Below are 16,664 nucleotides of genomic sequence, written 5' to 3' on the forward strand. Positions count from 1 at the left end.
TGTGTGTGTGTGTGTGTGTGTGTGTGTGTGTGTGTGTGTGTGTGTGTGTGTGTGTGTAAAGGCAAGCATGTGATAGCCTACATGTCATTGTTGGGGAGATCAGGACTGGCCAAGGTGATGTGTTGGCTTTAACACCCCTTCAAGGCTGCTGGTAACTTGCCACTGGACTCTTGTGGTCTTATTTTCTGCATTCATGCTTACAGTAGTTAAAGAGGAGGCATATGCTGATTTTCCCAGTGGTGTAGGGTCACACCCTAAAGCATCTGCATGGTTTGTTAAGTAGCCTCTTTTCTAGATTGTGCCTTGTCTCAGTATTTTAGCTTATGGGGCAGACATCCAAGGAAACAGTTTGAAATTTGAAGCCAGTTGAAAGCGATATGGATGCTCAACGACAAGCAGCATAGCGAGATTGGTGTTCTTTTTGAGGAAAAAAAMAACAATTGCATACAAATACTGACCAATCTGTGTACCGTACTTTAACATGACATGTTTTAATATATAACTTTGTCCATATTTCTCACATTGCTGTCACATACAAAACTGTCCACTGAATGGTTGCGAGCACATTGATTTAACATCACATTGACACACATGCCTCTCACCACTGTGATTATTATAACTGCTACAAGGTCATACATCATCTAGACAATGAAGCCATTTCCACAACAGGTGGTGGATTTCAACTGAAGGTTCTTGATCATTCCAATATCTAGGCAAATTTATAGCTTTATAGTTGACCAATTATACTCAACATGAAACCAACAAACAACAGTGTACCAGATATTTTTTCATTGTTTTAAAAAACAACAATCACAACAACATTCAAAAATAAATTCTACTTTTTGGGCATCAAATAAAAAAACAGTTGTACAGAGACTTCTACATTTATAAATATACATTATATACAAAATAATCTTATAAAACATAGAAAGACCAGTGCTTCGAAATATTTAAATAACTAGTGAAATACTAATCTTAAAAATAACATTATTGGTTCAGTGAAGTCAATTCTAATTAAAGGCGTCCTTGGTATGATAGTCACTTTTGTTTTTCTTTGTCTTCATTTCTGGGCAATGTTGCATAATAACAAGTAAATATTGCTTCTTCTTGAATACCCCTGGCACTGCATCGTGTATTGCATCAGTTGTTTTCTATTAAGTATTTTCCCTTCAATTTTTGTTGTGCACTGGATCCATGAAGAAGCTGGGCACCAATTTAGCTCATTAACCCATACTTAAGGCTCTATGATTCGGGATGCATACATTATTTATCAAAGTTTAATAAAAAAATAAAAAAATAATTGACAAAATTGACATAGGCCTTGGGTCTCAAATATTCTCATAAAATGAACCGTTTCCAGATGTTTTTATTCTCTCCTTGAAAGTTTATTAAACAAAGTCTGCCTTATTATATAGCACTTCACCAGGGTATAGAAATGGAAGTAGCTGGCTCCTTCCATAGGCTTGTTGGCAGTAAGTTGATTGGTTGGTTGCTGATTATCACAATAAGGTGGAGTATCTCCAGACAGAGCCCTCTCATCCTGCTGATGGGCATGCTGGCATTAACACAGGCCTGTTTCCCATGGATATAGTGGGACGTTCTGTCAACGGGCTGAATCTGTCAGTACACACTGAGGKTGAAACGTCCAAAAGCCCACATTATTTCTCTATTACAGTGGGTTCAGTCCTTACATTTTATTGCATTCATAGAGCACACAGGATTGGTCCAGTTATCAAGTTTTCAAGAGCAGCAATTTGCAGTTAAATAAATCCCATCTATTTCTAAACCTGTAAACAGTCCAGAAGATATCCATTCTTCAGAATGTCTGATACCATTCATGTATTATACCTAGGAGAAGAAAAAAAGGAAACCAGTTTAATCATTGGAGCAATGTAATGGAAACCTTGATCAACTTTTGCATTGCTGATTGATAACTGTTAATGACATGGTGTCAAGAGTTGCAGGAACATGTTCAGAGGAAATGTGAAAATAAAAGCTTACCTCAGTTGCTATGACGCATTCATTCTTCTCCTCTGCTATCACAAACACAGACTGGTACATTGAATCTCTTSGAGAACATATCGTTGATATCCTACACTCCGGCCTTTCGCTGTAAATGAAAAGTAAAACATGTCAACACTCAAGCACAAATCCAAACCACTGTCATTTATCAAACACTGGAGAATAGGAAGTAGGTCCAAATCTATCCAGGTTGTCATCTGCAAGCAGCATTTCTCCCCACTGGGCACACACTGGTTTGAATCAACGTTGTTTCCATGTCATTTCAGTACCAACGTGGAWTAGACGTTGAATTGTCGTCTGTCCCCAATGGGAACTTACCTGTACTTTCTAGTCAATGGCATTTTCTCCTCTATCATCTTTTTACAGTTMTCATCTTTATCCTCTTCTGATGGTTCATCCTTGTACTCCTTGAAGGTTTTGTAGTCCAAGTGGTAGTTGATGTGTTTATGGTTTTGGGACTTTTCCCTGAGACAATCCACCTCCACCTCCAGGTCCACCTTTTTGTTGGTGTTCTTCAGCTGCAGGTCAGATATGAGGTTCTCCTTCTGGACGTCTGATAGGTTGTTCATGGACTCTGAGTCCTTCTTCCTCTTCCTCTGCTGCTGGATGTGGCGCAGGACCATGGCCACCATGCAGATCAGCACCAGGAGCACCACCATGCCCACACCCAGACAGATGGCTGCCCAGTGGAGCCTGTCCAGGGGCTCTCTAACGCGGCTGGGGCTGGGGCTGGGGGGGATGAGTAAAGGCACATCGTAGTACTGGCACTGGRGGCCGCTGATGTGGGCTGGGCAGGTGCAGGCAGCAGGCTGGCCTTTGGCCCCATTGGTGCAGGTCCCACCGTTCAGGCAGGGTTTGGAGGCACAGCTGTCAGTGGGCTTGTCACAGTTGCGGCCGTTGTAGCCCAGGGGGCAGATACAGGTGTAGTCGTTGATGCGGTCCATGCAGTTGGCTCCGTTGGCGCARGGGTTCATGGAACACTCGTTGATGTTGATCTCACAGCGTGGGCCAGAGAAGCCTGAGCGGCAGCTGCACCAGCGTGTGGTGCCGTGGATAACACAACGTCCACCTGAATAGAGCAGACCAGTGTTATCAGCGCATATCACAATCAYTTTAAGTTAGCTCTAATGCAGATGTCTCTAGARAGAACATTCCAAATGGATCTGTTTGAGTAAGTGCTCTTAACTGACAGTGTACAAAATAAATCAAAGACAGTTCTTGTTATTGAGATGTAGAGAGAGTGGAAACTATCACATACCATTTGTACAGGGCAGGGAGGTGCATTTGTCCACTTTCTTCTCACAATTGAGTCCAGTGAAGCCCCCTGGGCACTCGCACATGTAGCTCCGCCCGTTGTCCCTTTCTCTGCACTTCCCATGGAAGCAGGGTGAATCGGCACAAGTCAGCATTCTGTGCTCGCAGTGCGTCCCCTCGTACCCCTGCGTGCATGCACACCTATAGCCGTTCTCAAGGTCCTGTGGGCCACAAAGAGTCAGAGGTTATCACAGCCCACTGTCATGGGAAACAATTCCAGCAAAGATCACTGTACTGTAGGTTTGTTGCTGTGCTTCTCATTTCGATGCCTTTGCGACTCCACATTATTATCTCATCATGCCTCCTTTGCCCCAGTTTGAATGACATGCATTAACAGGAGAGAGAGTCTGAACTGGATCAACGATCTGGCTATTGCTCTGTCTGTTGCATTTTTCTATACTGGCCCAGAGACATGGATAGAGGAAAAACAAAAACAGGAAAGCCTGCGTGTGCTGTGTGTTGTGGGAAACGGATAGGCTTTCCGGGCTTACCAAGCACAGGCCTCCATTCCGACAGGGCTGGCTGTCGCACTCCCTGACCTCGCTGTCACACGTGTCCCCTGTGAAGCCYGGCTGGCAGGTACAGGTGTAGCTCCCCTGGCCCGTGTTCATACAGGTGGCCCCGTTACGACACGGCTTGTGATGGGTACAATAGTTCAGATCTGTGGACAAATGCAGTGATGGAAAAAGTACCCAATTGTCCTACTTGAGTAAAAGTAAAGATCCCTTAATAAAARATTACTGAAGTAAAAGTGAAAGTCACCCAGCAAAATACTACTTGGTTTTAAATATACTTAAGTATCACAAGTAAATGGAATTGCTAAAATGTGCTTACGTATCAAAAGTAAACGTAAATGTATAAACSATTTCAAATTCCTTATATTAAGCAAACCAGACAGCACATTTAAAAAAAATATGAATTGTCGGATAGCCAGGGGTACACTCCAACACTCAGACATAATTTACAAACGATGCATTTGTGTTTAGTAAGTCCGTCAGATYAGGGGCAGTAGGGATGACCAGGGATGTTCTCTTGATAAGTGTATGAAATTGACAACTTTCCTGTCAAAATGTAACATGTACTTTTGAGTGTCAGGAAAAATGTATGGAGTAAAAAGTACATTATTTTCTTTAGGAATGTAGTGAAGTAAAAGTAAAAGTAGTCAAAAATATAAATAGTAAAGTAAAGTACAGATACCCCAAATAACTACTTAAGTAGTATTTTAAAGTATTTTTCTTAAGTACTTTACACCACTGGATAAATGTTTATATCAAAAACAGTTACTCCCCGCCACTTTTCTCCTTTCATAATCAGAACGCCTGATGACTCTTGTTCTTGCAATATCATAGGAACATGTCATATTTCTACTGTCATATAGGATGTCCTGTGTTTTCTGCTGTACTTCTGTATTGTTTCACAGCAGGACCCARAGGAGCCTGAGACACTGACCTTGGTCACAGAGGAGGCCTCCCCAGCCCTCTTTGCAGGTGCACTGCCAGGGCTGCTGACAGGTGCCATGTTTACAGGATGGATGTCTCTTACACTCACCACAGAAGGTTCCCTGCCAGCCCTCTCTGCATCTGTCACAGAAAAAACACAACACTTTTAGCACTGTGTGCATACACACATGCAGGCATATTCACATGCAGGCAAGCAGGCATATAAACACACACACACACACACACACTAAAATGACTATTGTATACTTACACACAGTCTCCTGGCCTTGAGCAATTTCCATTATTTTTGCTGCACCCTTTGAGGCAAATTGCTGCATATAAAATTGAGACAAAACATGAACTTCATTTTTTGTCAACTCATTCCATTCAACAATACATCATAAACTTCTGGTTTGGATTAGGAATTACATTTCAACTGTTGTAGCATCAAACCTGTTACCTGTCTATTTATAAAGAAACCTTCATTTGCTGCTTCTGTGTTGTGTTGTATGTGACATTGATTTTGCATGGTTACAAGACTAGTGTTTAACGGCTGGTTAAGCCTGAGCAGATGCTTGCTCTCAAAAGAGGACAGCTGCCCCATTGTTGTCCGTAGGCTGTTAGAAACCTGTTTGCAGCTGCTGCCCTCCCGCTCAACGAAATAGACCTCAATTTAGTGGCACGTGGCAGATAATAATGCTGCGATTAACTCGGCGCGTGCTGCTTTTCCAGAACGCTACCCAGGATTATTCTACCCACGTGGCCAAAATGGTAAGATATCTAGGGATGAAGGGGTTGGGTTGGGAGGGAGCTACAGTTTTTATTCGCTCATCCTTGTCACTCCAAAATACAACTATGATCCAAGCCTTTCTACAGCAGCAGCATCTTGACACGATAGAACCCATTTTGCAAATAGGCCTAATTTGAGAAATATAATTTTACTACATAATGTGAAAAATCTTCAGAAACCCAGAACATTTCACTCTTGATTGCTTACGTTCTTCGCAGTATTCTCCCTTCCAGCCCGGTAGACATGATATTTGCCCTTCAGGGTTGCAGGTGTAGTGGCCAAAACGGTCGTCTCTTGGAGCACATATTTTGGAACAACTGTCCCCGTAGTAATTTTCAATGCAGATGAACCGGTATGAGTACCTTAACTCYGTCTGCCCCCCACTCTGCACATCCTGGGACCACTCATCCCCTACTTCCAACTTTCTTTGGATGGAAAAATAACTAATCAATAAGGCAGGGTTGTTTGTATCTGCGGGGATAGAGAACAAAACAAATCCGTCAAGATAGTATGGCCTAAAGTTCTTTTTTCATTGCCTTATCAAATAGGTATCATTGCATGCATACAGTCTATGCTTGTTAAAAAGGTCAAAACAAACAATGCACATTGTTGTCTTGAATTATTTATCTCTATAGGATATACAGAAAGTAAAGTTTTCAGTTTATGATATACAYTACATGACCAAAAGTATGTGGACACCTGCTCCTCAAACATCTCATTCCAAAATCATGGGCCTTGATATGGAGTTGGTCCCCTCTTTGCTGCTATAACAACCTCCAGTCTTCTGGGAAGGCTTTCCACTAGATGTTGGAACATTGCTGTGGGGACTAGCTTCCATTAAGCCACGAGCATTACTGAGGTCGAGCACTGATGTCGGGCGATTAGGCCTGGCTCGCAGACAGCGTTCCAATTCATCCTAAAGGTGCTAGATGGGGTTGAGGTCAGAGCTCTGGGCAGGCCAGTCAAGTTCTTCCACACCGATCTCAACAAACCATTTCTGTATGGACCTCGCTTTGTGCACGGGGGCATTGTCATGCTGGAACAGGAAAGGGCCTTCCCCAAACTGTTGCCACAGAGCTGGAAGCACAGAATCGCCTAGAATGTCGATGTATGCTGTAGCGTTAAGATTTCCCTTCACTGGAACTAAGGGGCCTAGCCCGAACAATGAAAAACAGCCCCAGACCATTATTCCTCCTCCATCAAACTTTACAGTTGGCATTATGCATTGGTGCAGGTAGCGTTCTAATGGCATGCACCAAACCCAGATTCGTCCGTCGGACTGCCAGGTGGTGAAGCGTGATTCATCACTCCGGAGAACAGGTTTCCACTGCTCCAGAGTCCAATGGCGGCGAACTTTACACCACTACAGMCGACGCTTGGCATTGCGCATGGTGATCTTAGGCTTGTGTGCGGCTGCTCGGCCATGGAAACCCATTCCATGAAGCTCCTGACGAACAGTTCTTGTGCTGACATTCTTCCAGAGGCAGTTTGGGACTCGGTAGTGAGTGTTGCAACCGAGGACAGGCGGTCCCGTTCTGTGAGCTTACGTAACCTACCATTTCGCAGCTGAGCCATTGTTGCTTCTCGATGTTTCCACTTCACAATAACAGCACTTGCAGTTGACTGGGGAAACTCTAGCAGGGCAGAAATTTGACGAACTGACTTGTTGGAAAGGTGGCATCCCATGACGGTGCCATGTTGAAAGTCACTGAGCTCTTCAGTAAGGCCATTCTTCTGCCAATGTTTGTCTATGGAGGCTGCATGGCTGTGTGCTTGATTGTATACACCTGTCAGCAACGGGTGTGGCTGAAATAGCCGAATCCACTAATTTGAAGGGGTGTCCACATACTTTTGTATATATGGTTCATCAAGGCCTGTGCGCTATTCTTTAAAATGGTTGTAGTGTACTGTGATTGAAATGTCCTATTCCTTTTTGTCAGCAAAATATTTTCAACCCATTATTCCCCTTCCAAAGGGAGCAAAAAGGTGTAAAATACAGGAAAGGCCGTCAGAGGCTTTTGGCAAGGTTTAGATATCCTCACTTAAGACTTGCACACTTTCCCACGCTTAAAATAAACCAAAGGAAGTGCGATTGTGTTGAAGACAGAGCATAAAAGAAGTGCTCTGTTGCACGTAACTCATCCTGACACATGGACATCAACACGTTCACATTTCCAAGTTTTATGTAACTGCAAAATGTCTGTATAAATTGCATGTATTTATACTACTTAATTATATAAGTATAGTGTGTAGGGCAGGGGTAGGCAACTAGATCCAGCCGTGGGGCGATTTTTGTCGGTCTCAGCCCAAAAAGAGATTGTATTTGAAAATAACAATAATTTTATACCTTGATAACATTGAGACACTGTCACATATGTCTCTTTTTTAACTTTTTTTATTTGTGGGAATACTTGGGAACATATTTCCTAAATTAAACTAATTCTAGCTGAATTCCTGGTGATTTTACATAATTTTTTGACCAAAAACTAAAATACTAGTCCTATTTAACTTTGGGGAGCAAAACAAATTGATTAGCGGGCTGGTTTTGGCACGTAGGTCGCCTGTTGTCGACCTGTTGTCGACCGACGGCATAGGGAGCATTTTTCAAACATCTGTAACAGTGCCACCTAGCGGTGGTCATGTATGGCGCGCACTACTCACCTTCAGGTAGATCCGCTGAAGGAGAATACCATGCTTCAATGATTAGAGAAAACGAACCCTAGAAGGACATGTGGAAAAAAATAAGGGTCTAACATTTAAACTATTTAATTTGTACAGATGCACATCTTTTTGTTACTTAAGATATATATATATATAAATTGAACGATATGTGTAGACTAGGCTAATAACATGTTATGAAATCTAATATACTCTTGTTTCATATTATTTACATCCATATCGGATAGTGCAATCCTTGGATTTATGCTTATGGACGCTCTTCACCACCTATCTCATTGCAAACACCGTTGTTCCATGCATCAATAGGCAGATACAGTATATATAACCACTTCAATTATAGGCAGTGCATAACGTCTTACCGGCCATGCAAAGTGGGTGAGTGGCAGGCGAATAGGTTTAGTGAACGTGCCGTCCTCCATGACGCTGAACGAGTTGTTGCCTAGTACAGGTGTAACGACGCTGCCGAAGTAGCAGTCACCTGGTGACACTATCGTCTGGTAGTTCTTCAAGCAAACTCGGAAAAAAGTCCTACAGGCTGGACTGCAAGCTATGCCGTTTGCCAGCAAACTTCTATTATTCTGAAACTGATGAAGATCAAGCTCGAATACACCAGATCCCAGAACCTAAAGGAGGATAATCAATTAATGCATATAAAACAATATTGCTTTGCAAACATTTACATTATGAATTATTCTAGGCGTATTATATGATATTTTATTGTGCATTACAACACTATTGCTGTGTCAACATTCAGGCATGAACGATTCCAAAAATAGTTTAACTGTAAAATTACCTGCGTAAAAATCGTTATAACAATTGCGATGATAAAGGTAAACCAAGTTGCCATTCTTTTCCACAGATCGGTTCGTATCCTTTGCAAAATAACCTGTTCTCATCAGAGAGCTGCTATTCCAAGCAGTGATGGGATGATGAGGAAATATGAAATTAGGAAAAGGGAAATAAATCCTTCTTCAAAACCCTTTTGGACTAAACCCTGCTCCGCAATCCAATACTCGCAGAAGTTGAGAAACCTTTTTATCCAGACAGTGAGATGCAGGTTAAACGCATAACAGTAACGTCAATATCCACAGTTTAGTCATCCTTCTGTCTTTACCATGACCTTCCATCATGATCCTGCTGAGAAAGTGCTTTCTCTTGGCGTGTTGATGCAACTCTTGCGCTTTGCTTATACAGAAACACGATTCTGGTGGCGCCAATATTGTTGTGAAAATGTGGCAGTACATCAGTCACAAAGCAGACTGTTTCTTAATGAAGGGTGTTTGATGTCTCGCTTACATTATATACTTGTGTACTTATTATGAATACTGTTAATCAATAAACGCCGCCCCTTTCCATCCGAGCCTATTGCAACCAAACCTCATGTCACATTTTGCAACATCATATCATAGGAAAACGTCATCATGACACGTTTTTCCAAAATATATTTCAATTGGTCATGCTCCCAGCAGGCTTTGCGGTGCCAATGGGAAAAGATGAGCATCTACCAATTGACACATATTTCAATACATGGCATTCAATGTGAAAAGCTGTGTCACATGGTTGATGCTTTTGTCAATACATTGCAGGCAATGGGAAAAGATGAGTGTCACAGAGTTGACTTATGTCAATGGTAAAATATGACTGTCAACCAATGAACGTTTATGTCAATACATTTCAAGTCAATTGGAAAAGATGAGCATTAACAAATTGATGCTTATGTCAATACATTGCATTCAATGTGAAAATACAAGTGTCACATGGTTGATGCTTGTGTCAATACATTGTAGTCAATGGGAAAAGATGAGTGTCAACCGTTTTTACATTTATAAAGGTACAGACTCAGAGCTTCAAAATGGTATATCATACACTGCAGTTGGGGGAAACAAGGGGGAATTATGTTTCTTTGAAATTTGATAAACTTGTTATCCCACTTTGGAGAAAAGTAGGAGAATAATGCCCTTGAATGATTTTCACACTTTCTCGAGCACTCTTCTTTGTTTACACCCCTATTCATTATTGTTCACAACCTCTTATGCCTCAGCCACACCAATGTCTTTAAGAATTTACATGTGGACTACCGTTCAAAAGTTTTGGGTCACTTAGAAATGTACTTGTTTTTGAAAGAAAAGCACATTTTTTGTGCATTAAAATAACATCAAATTAGTCAGAAATACAGTGTAGACGTTGTTAATGTTGTAAATGACTATTGTAGCTGAAAACGGATGATTTTTAATGGAATATCTACATAGGTGTACAGAGGCACATTATCAGCAACCATCACTCCTGTGTTCCAATGGCACATTGTGTTAGCTAATCTAAGTTTATCATTTTAAAAGGCTAATTGATCATTAGAAAACCCTTTTGCAATTATGTTAGCACAGCTGAAAACTGTTGTGCCGATTAAAGAAGCAATACAACTGTCCTTCTTTAGACTAGCTGAGTATCTGGAGTATCAGCATTTGTGGGTTCGATTACAGACTCAAAATGGCCAGAAACAAAGATCTTTCTTCTGAAACTCGTCAGTGTATTCTTGTTCTGAGAAATGAAGGCTATTCCATGTGAGAAATATTTTAATGGACACAAAGTGTGCTTTTCTTTAAAAAACAAGGACATTTCTAAGTGACCCCAAACTTTTGAATGGTAGTGTATATATACTGTATAAATACTGTATATATACAGTATATATATATATATTGTTATTTTGGTGTGTAGAGGGAACATCAGTTACTCTTAAAGTATTTGGTTGTCCATATTTGCAGAATTTGGAAGGAAAACAGTCTCTCTAACTTGTCTATCAATATATGAATGTGGCTCAATGTCACGTTCCTGACCTGTTTTCTGTTAGTTTTTGTATGTGTTAGTTGGTCAGGACGTGAGTTTGGGTGGGCAGTCTATGTTTTCTGTTTCTATGTTGGTTAATGGGTACCTAATATGGTTCTCAATTAGAGGCAGGTGGTTTTCATCTCCTCTGATTGAGAATCATATTAAGGTAGGTGTTGTCACATTGTTTGTTGTGGGTGGTTGTCTCCTGTGTCTGTGTCTATGTTGCACCATACGGGACTGTTTCGTTCGTTCGTCATTTTGTGTAGTCATTTTCCTGTTCGTGAGTTCTTCGTGTTTCATGTAAGTTCGTCGTCCAGGTCTGTCTACTCCGTTTGTTGTTTTGTTAGTTTCAAGTGAAGTTCGTGTTTTCTTTAATAAATAATGTCATATCAAGACGCTGCATTTTGGTTCAAACGCCGTTACACTCAAGGTCTCAGTTTGTCAACCCTTTAAGCCCAATGTTAATTTGTCAACCCTTTAAGCCCAATGTTACACTTACAAAACTACCTCTAGCCCTGACACAGAATATTTGTTCCTTAATTTAATTTTTTCTACATTTTAAAGAAGACAGGAAAAAATATTTACTTGTATGGATGGCCTACAACAAATGCTTGTGTAGGTTACTATGGTCTCTGTGGACAAGTTTAGGTTTCAGAAGCTACTGATGCCACAATAATCATACCAACACACTACAAATACTACTGAGAGATACAGTGCATCTGGAGCTAAAGAGATGCATTGTGTAGTGTTGGACATTACTTTTGAGTTTAGGACCTGTACAGGATGCAATTTAGGAAGTGTTGCATTTTTACAATGTTGGGTTAAAAATCTCCAGGAACATGGGGCTCCTTACGGGCCCCATAGGTGCTTGGGCCCTAGGGCAGTTGCACCTACAGCCTTCGTGCTACCTCTGCTTATCTCTATCGCTAACCCTAGCTTCATGTCCACTTCCGGCTCAACCCTAAAATGTGTCTAAACCTTGCTTCATTTGCACATCTTGGCTCAACTCTAGCCATAACCCTAGCCCTAACTTATTGTCCACATCCCAGCTCAACCTTAACTCCAACCTCCACCCTAACCTTTAGGCTAGGGTTAGAGTTAGGGTTGAGCTGAGCCAAGATGTTGAAGGTTAGGGTTGAGCCAAGATGTGGAAACGAAGTTATGGTTATGGCTAGTGTTGAGGTTAGAGTAAAGTTTGAGCCAGGATGTGGCCATTAAGTTGGGTTCGGGTTAGGTTTGAGCCAGGAGTGGAAATAAAGCCAGGGTTAGGGTTAAAATTGGGGTTGAGTTAGGGTTGAGGCTAGGTTTGTAGTTGTTTTGGGATGTGGACATGAATCTATGGTTAGGGTTAGGGTTAGGGATGAGCCGGGAATGGATATGAAGCTAGGGTTAGAGTTACGGTTGGGGTCAGGGTTAGGGTTGGGCTCAGGGTTAGGGTGGAGGCTAGGTTTAGGGTTGAGCCGGGATGTGGAAGGGAATCCAGAGTTTGGTTAGGGCCAGGGTTAGGGTTGAGCTGGGAGTGGACATGAAGCTAGGGTCAGGGCCTCAACCCTAGGCAACAATTAATGATTTACTTGCATGGATCAAATAAAATAAAATAAATATCCTGCTTAAACAACAGGTGTAGACTAACAGTGAAATGCTTACTTACGGGTCCCTCCCAACAATGCAGAGAGAAAAATAGAAAGTAATAGAAAGATAACACAAGGAATAAATACACAATGGCTATAYATATACAATGCATTCGGGAAAGTATTCAGATCCCTTAATTTTTTACACATTTGGTTACGTTACAGCCTTATTCTAAAATGGATTATATAATTTTTCCCCTCATCAATCTACACACAATACCCCATAATGACAAAAGGCAAAATAAGTTTTTAGACATTTTTGCAAAGAAAACTAAAAACTAAACAGAAATATCCTATTTACATAAGTATTCAGACCCTTTAATCAGTACTTTGTTGAAGCACCTTTGGCAGCGATTACAAGACTCGAGTCTTCTTGGGTATGACGCTACAAGCTTGGCACACATGTATTTTGGTAGTTGATCCTATTCTTCTCTGCAGATCCTCACAAGCGCTGTCAGGTTGGATGGGGAGCGTTGCTGCACAGCTAGTTTTAGGTCTCTCCAGATATATTCGATTGGGTTCAAGTCCAAGCTCTGGCTGGGTCACGCAAGGACATTCAGAGACTTGTCCCGAAGCCACTCCTGTGTTTTCTTGGCTGTGTACTCAGTGTTGTTGTCCTGTAGGAAGGTGAACCTTCGCCCAAGTCTGAGGTCCTGAGTGCTCTGGAGCAGGTTTTTATCAAGGAACTCTCTTTACTTTGCGCCGTTCATCTTTCCCTCGATCCTGACTAGTCTCCAAGTCCCTGCCACAGCATTATGCTGCCACCACTATGCTTCACCATAGGGAGGGTGCCAGGTTTCCTCCAGACATGACACTTGGCATTCATGTGCCTTTTACTGAGGACTAGCTTCCATCTGGCCACTCTACCATGAAGGCCTGATTGGTGGCGTGCTGCAGAGATGGTTGTCCTTCTGGAAGGTTCTGCCATCTCAACAGAGGAACTCTGGAGCTCTGTCAGAGTGACCGTTGGGTTCTTGGTCACCTCCCCGACCAAGGCCCTTCTCCCCCAATTGCTCAGTTTGGCCAGGCGGCCATCTTTAGGAAGAGTCTTGGTGGTTCCAAACTTCTTCCATTTAAGAATGACGGAGGCCACTGTGTTCTTAGGGACCTTCAATGCTGCAGAAATGTTTTGGTACCCTTCTCCAGATCTGTGCTTCGACACAATCCTGTCTTGGAGCTCTACAGACAATTCCTTCGACCTCATGGCTTGGTTTTTGCTCTGATATGCACTTTCAACTGTGGGACCTTATATAGACAGGTGTGTGCCTTTCCAAATCATGTCCAATCAATTGAATTTACCACACATGGTAACCGCACAAGTTGTAGAAACATCTCAAGGATGATCAATTGGAACAGGATTTACCTGAGCTCAATTTCAAGTCTCATATCAAAGGGTCTGAATACTTATTTACATTAGTTATTTCTATTCTTTATTTTTAATAAATTAGCAAAAAAACACGAGCAATGGACATTAGACCGGTGGAAATTTGTCCTTTGGTCTGATGAGTCCAAATGTGAGATTTTTGGTTCCAACCGGCGTGTCTTTGTGAGATGCAGACAAGGTGAACGGATGATCTCCGCATATGTAGTTCCCACCGTGAAGCATGGAGGAGGAGGTGTGATGGTGTGGGGGTGCTTTGCTGGTGACACTGTCTGTGATTTATTTTAAATTTAAGGCACACTTAACCAGCATCGCTACCACAGCATTCTGCAGCGATACGCCATCCCATCTGGTTTACGCTTAGTGGGACTATCATTTGTTTTTCAACAGGACAATGACCCCACACACCTCCAGGCTGTGTATGGGCTATTTGACCAAGATGGAGTGTCACGCCCTGACCTGAGATATCTCTGTTTTATTTATATTTTGGTTAGGTTAGGGTGTGACTAGGGTGGGTACGTTAGTTTTTGTATTGTCTAGTTTTTTTTGTATGTTTAGGGTTTTTGTAGGTCTAGGTGATTTGTATGTCTATGGTGACCTGATATGGTTCCCAATCAGAGGCAGCTGTTTATCGTTGTCTCTGATTGGGGATCATATTTAGGTAGCCATTTCCCTTTGGTGTTTGTGGGTTCTTGTTCTATGTTTAGTTGCCTGTCTGCACTACTCATATTAGCTTCACAGTTCGTTTTGTTACTTTGTTCGTTTTGTTCAGTGTTCGTTCTTATAATAAAGAAGAATGTACGCTTACCACGCTGCGTCTTGGTCTCCTCCTTACAACGGCCGTGACAGAAGAACCCACCACAAAAGGACCAAGCAGCGTGTTCAGGAGGAATGGACATGGGAAGAGATTCTGGATGGAGCAGGACCCTGGACGCAGGCGGGGGAGTATCGCCTTCCGAAGGAAGAAATAGAGGCAGCAAAAGCGGAACGGCAATATTACGAGGAGAAATACAAACGAGGCAAGCACGAGAGGCAGCCCCAAGGATTTTTTTKGGGGGGGCACATAGAGCAGTCGACGGAGCCAAGGAGCGAACCAGAGCCAGTCAGGGAGTCGGATGAGGAGTTCGACGCAAGATTCCGGAGAGAAGTGCTAGCATTGAGAGCGCTGCAGTGCGGGCGTGCTGGGGAGCGTGTAACTGGTCAGACACCGTGTTACGCAGTGATGCGCACGGTGTCTCCAGTTCGCATTCATAGCCCGGTGCGCTCTATTCCAGCTCTTTGCATTTGCCGGGCTCAAGTGAGCATCCAGCCAGGACGCAGTGTGCCAGCTCTACGCTCTAGATCTCCAGTGGCCTCCACAGTCCAGTACGTCCTGTGCCTCCTCTCCGCACTCGCCCTGAGGTGCGTGTCCCCAGCCCGGTACCTCCAGTTCCGGCACCACGCATCAGGCTTCCAGTGCGCTTCCACAGTCCAGTACGTCCTGTGCCTCCTCTCCGCACTCGCCCGGAGGTGCGTGTCCCCAGCCCGGTACCACCAGTTCCGACACCACGCATCAGGCCTCCAGTGCGCTTCCACAGTCCAGTACGGCCTGTGCCTCTTCCCCGCATTCGCCACAGTCCAGTACGGCCTGTGCCTCTTCCCCGCACTCGCCCTGAGGTGCGTGTCCCTAGCCGGTACCACCAGTTCCGGCACCAACGCATCAGCGCCTCCAGTGCGCTTCCACAGTCCAGTACGGCCTGTGCCTCTTCCCCGCACTCGCCCTGAGGTGCGTGTCCTCAGCCCGGTACCACCAGTCCGGCACCACGCATCAGGCTTCCAGTGCGCTGCCACAGTCCGGAACCTCAAATGACGGGCCACAGTCCGGAACCTCCAACGACGGTCCACAGTCCGGAGCCTCCAGCAACAATCCCCAGTCCGGAGCCTCCAGCGGCGATCCCCAGTCCGGAGCCTCCAGCGGCGATCCCCAGTCCGGAGCCTCCAGCGGCGATCCCCAGTCCGGAGCCTCCAGCGATGATCCCTCGCCGGAGCCTCCAGGGCGATCCCCACCGGAGCCTCCAGCGCGATCCCAGTCCGGAACCTCCAGCGACGGTCCCCAGTCCGGAGCCTCCAGCGACGGCCCCAGTCCGGGGCCTCCAGCGACGGTCCCCAGTCCGGGTCTCCAGTGACGGTCCCAGTCTGGGCCGTCCCGGCGATGATCCGCAGTCCGGAGCCTCCAGCGATGATCCGTGGTCCGGTTCTACAAAGTCGGAGGGATCAGCGTAAAGAGGGGGGCCGCGTCCAGAACCGGAGCTGCCACCGAGGGTAGATGCCCACCCGGACCCTCCCTATAGGTTCAGGTTTGCGGCCGGGAGTCCGCACCTTTGGGGTGGGTTCTGTCACGCCCAGACCTGAGATATCTCTGTTTTCTTATATTTGGTTAGGTCAGGGTGTGACTAGGGTGGGTACGTTAGTTTTTGTATTGTCTAGGGTTTTTTGTGTATGTCTAAGGTTTTTGTAGGTCTAGGTGATTTGTATGTCTATGGTGGCCTGTTATGGTTCCCAATCAAGAGGCAGCTGTTTTATCGTTGTCTCTGATTGGGGATCAT

The 16,664-nt window shown here is 43.9% G+C and overlaps 2 protein-coding genes across 2 annotated transcripts in view; one reads left to right on the forward strand and one right to left on the reverse strand.

Annotated features, from left to right (window-relative positions):
- Positions 1-16,664, forward strand: part of vash1 (vasohibin 1) — a 541,933-nt gene that overhangs the window by 53,471 nt on the left and 471,798 nt on the right. The window lies entirely within an intron of this gene.
- LOC111963250 (delta-like protein 4) lies at positions 468-9,629 on the reverse strand. The gene is made up of 11 exons (XM_023986563.2): positions 9,038-9,629; positions 8,604-8,867; positions 8,227-8,284; positions 5,773-6,036; positions 5,047-5,107; positions 4,786-4,916; positions 3,828-3,997; positions 3,281-3,497; positions 2,341-3,091; positions 2,002-2,110; positions 468-1,848 (listed from the first exon to the last, which is right to left on the reverse strand). The coding sequence occupies exons 1-11, from the start codon at positions 9,089-9,091 to the stop codon at positions 1,843-1,845; spliced, it is 2,085 nt and encodes a 694-aa protein (XP_023842331.1). The 5' UTR covers positions 9,092-9,629; the 3' UTR covers positions 468-1,842.

This window comes from Salvelinus sp. IW2-2015, linkage group LG4q.2, assembly GCF_002910315.2.
Source record: "Salvelinus sp. IW2-2015 linkage group LG4q.2, ASM291031v2, whole genome shotgun sequence".
Classification (NCBI taxonomy): Eukaryota; Metazoa; Chordata; class Actinopteri; order Salmoniformes; family Salmonidae; genus Salvelinus; species Salvelinus sp. IW2-2015.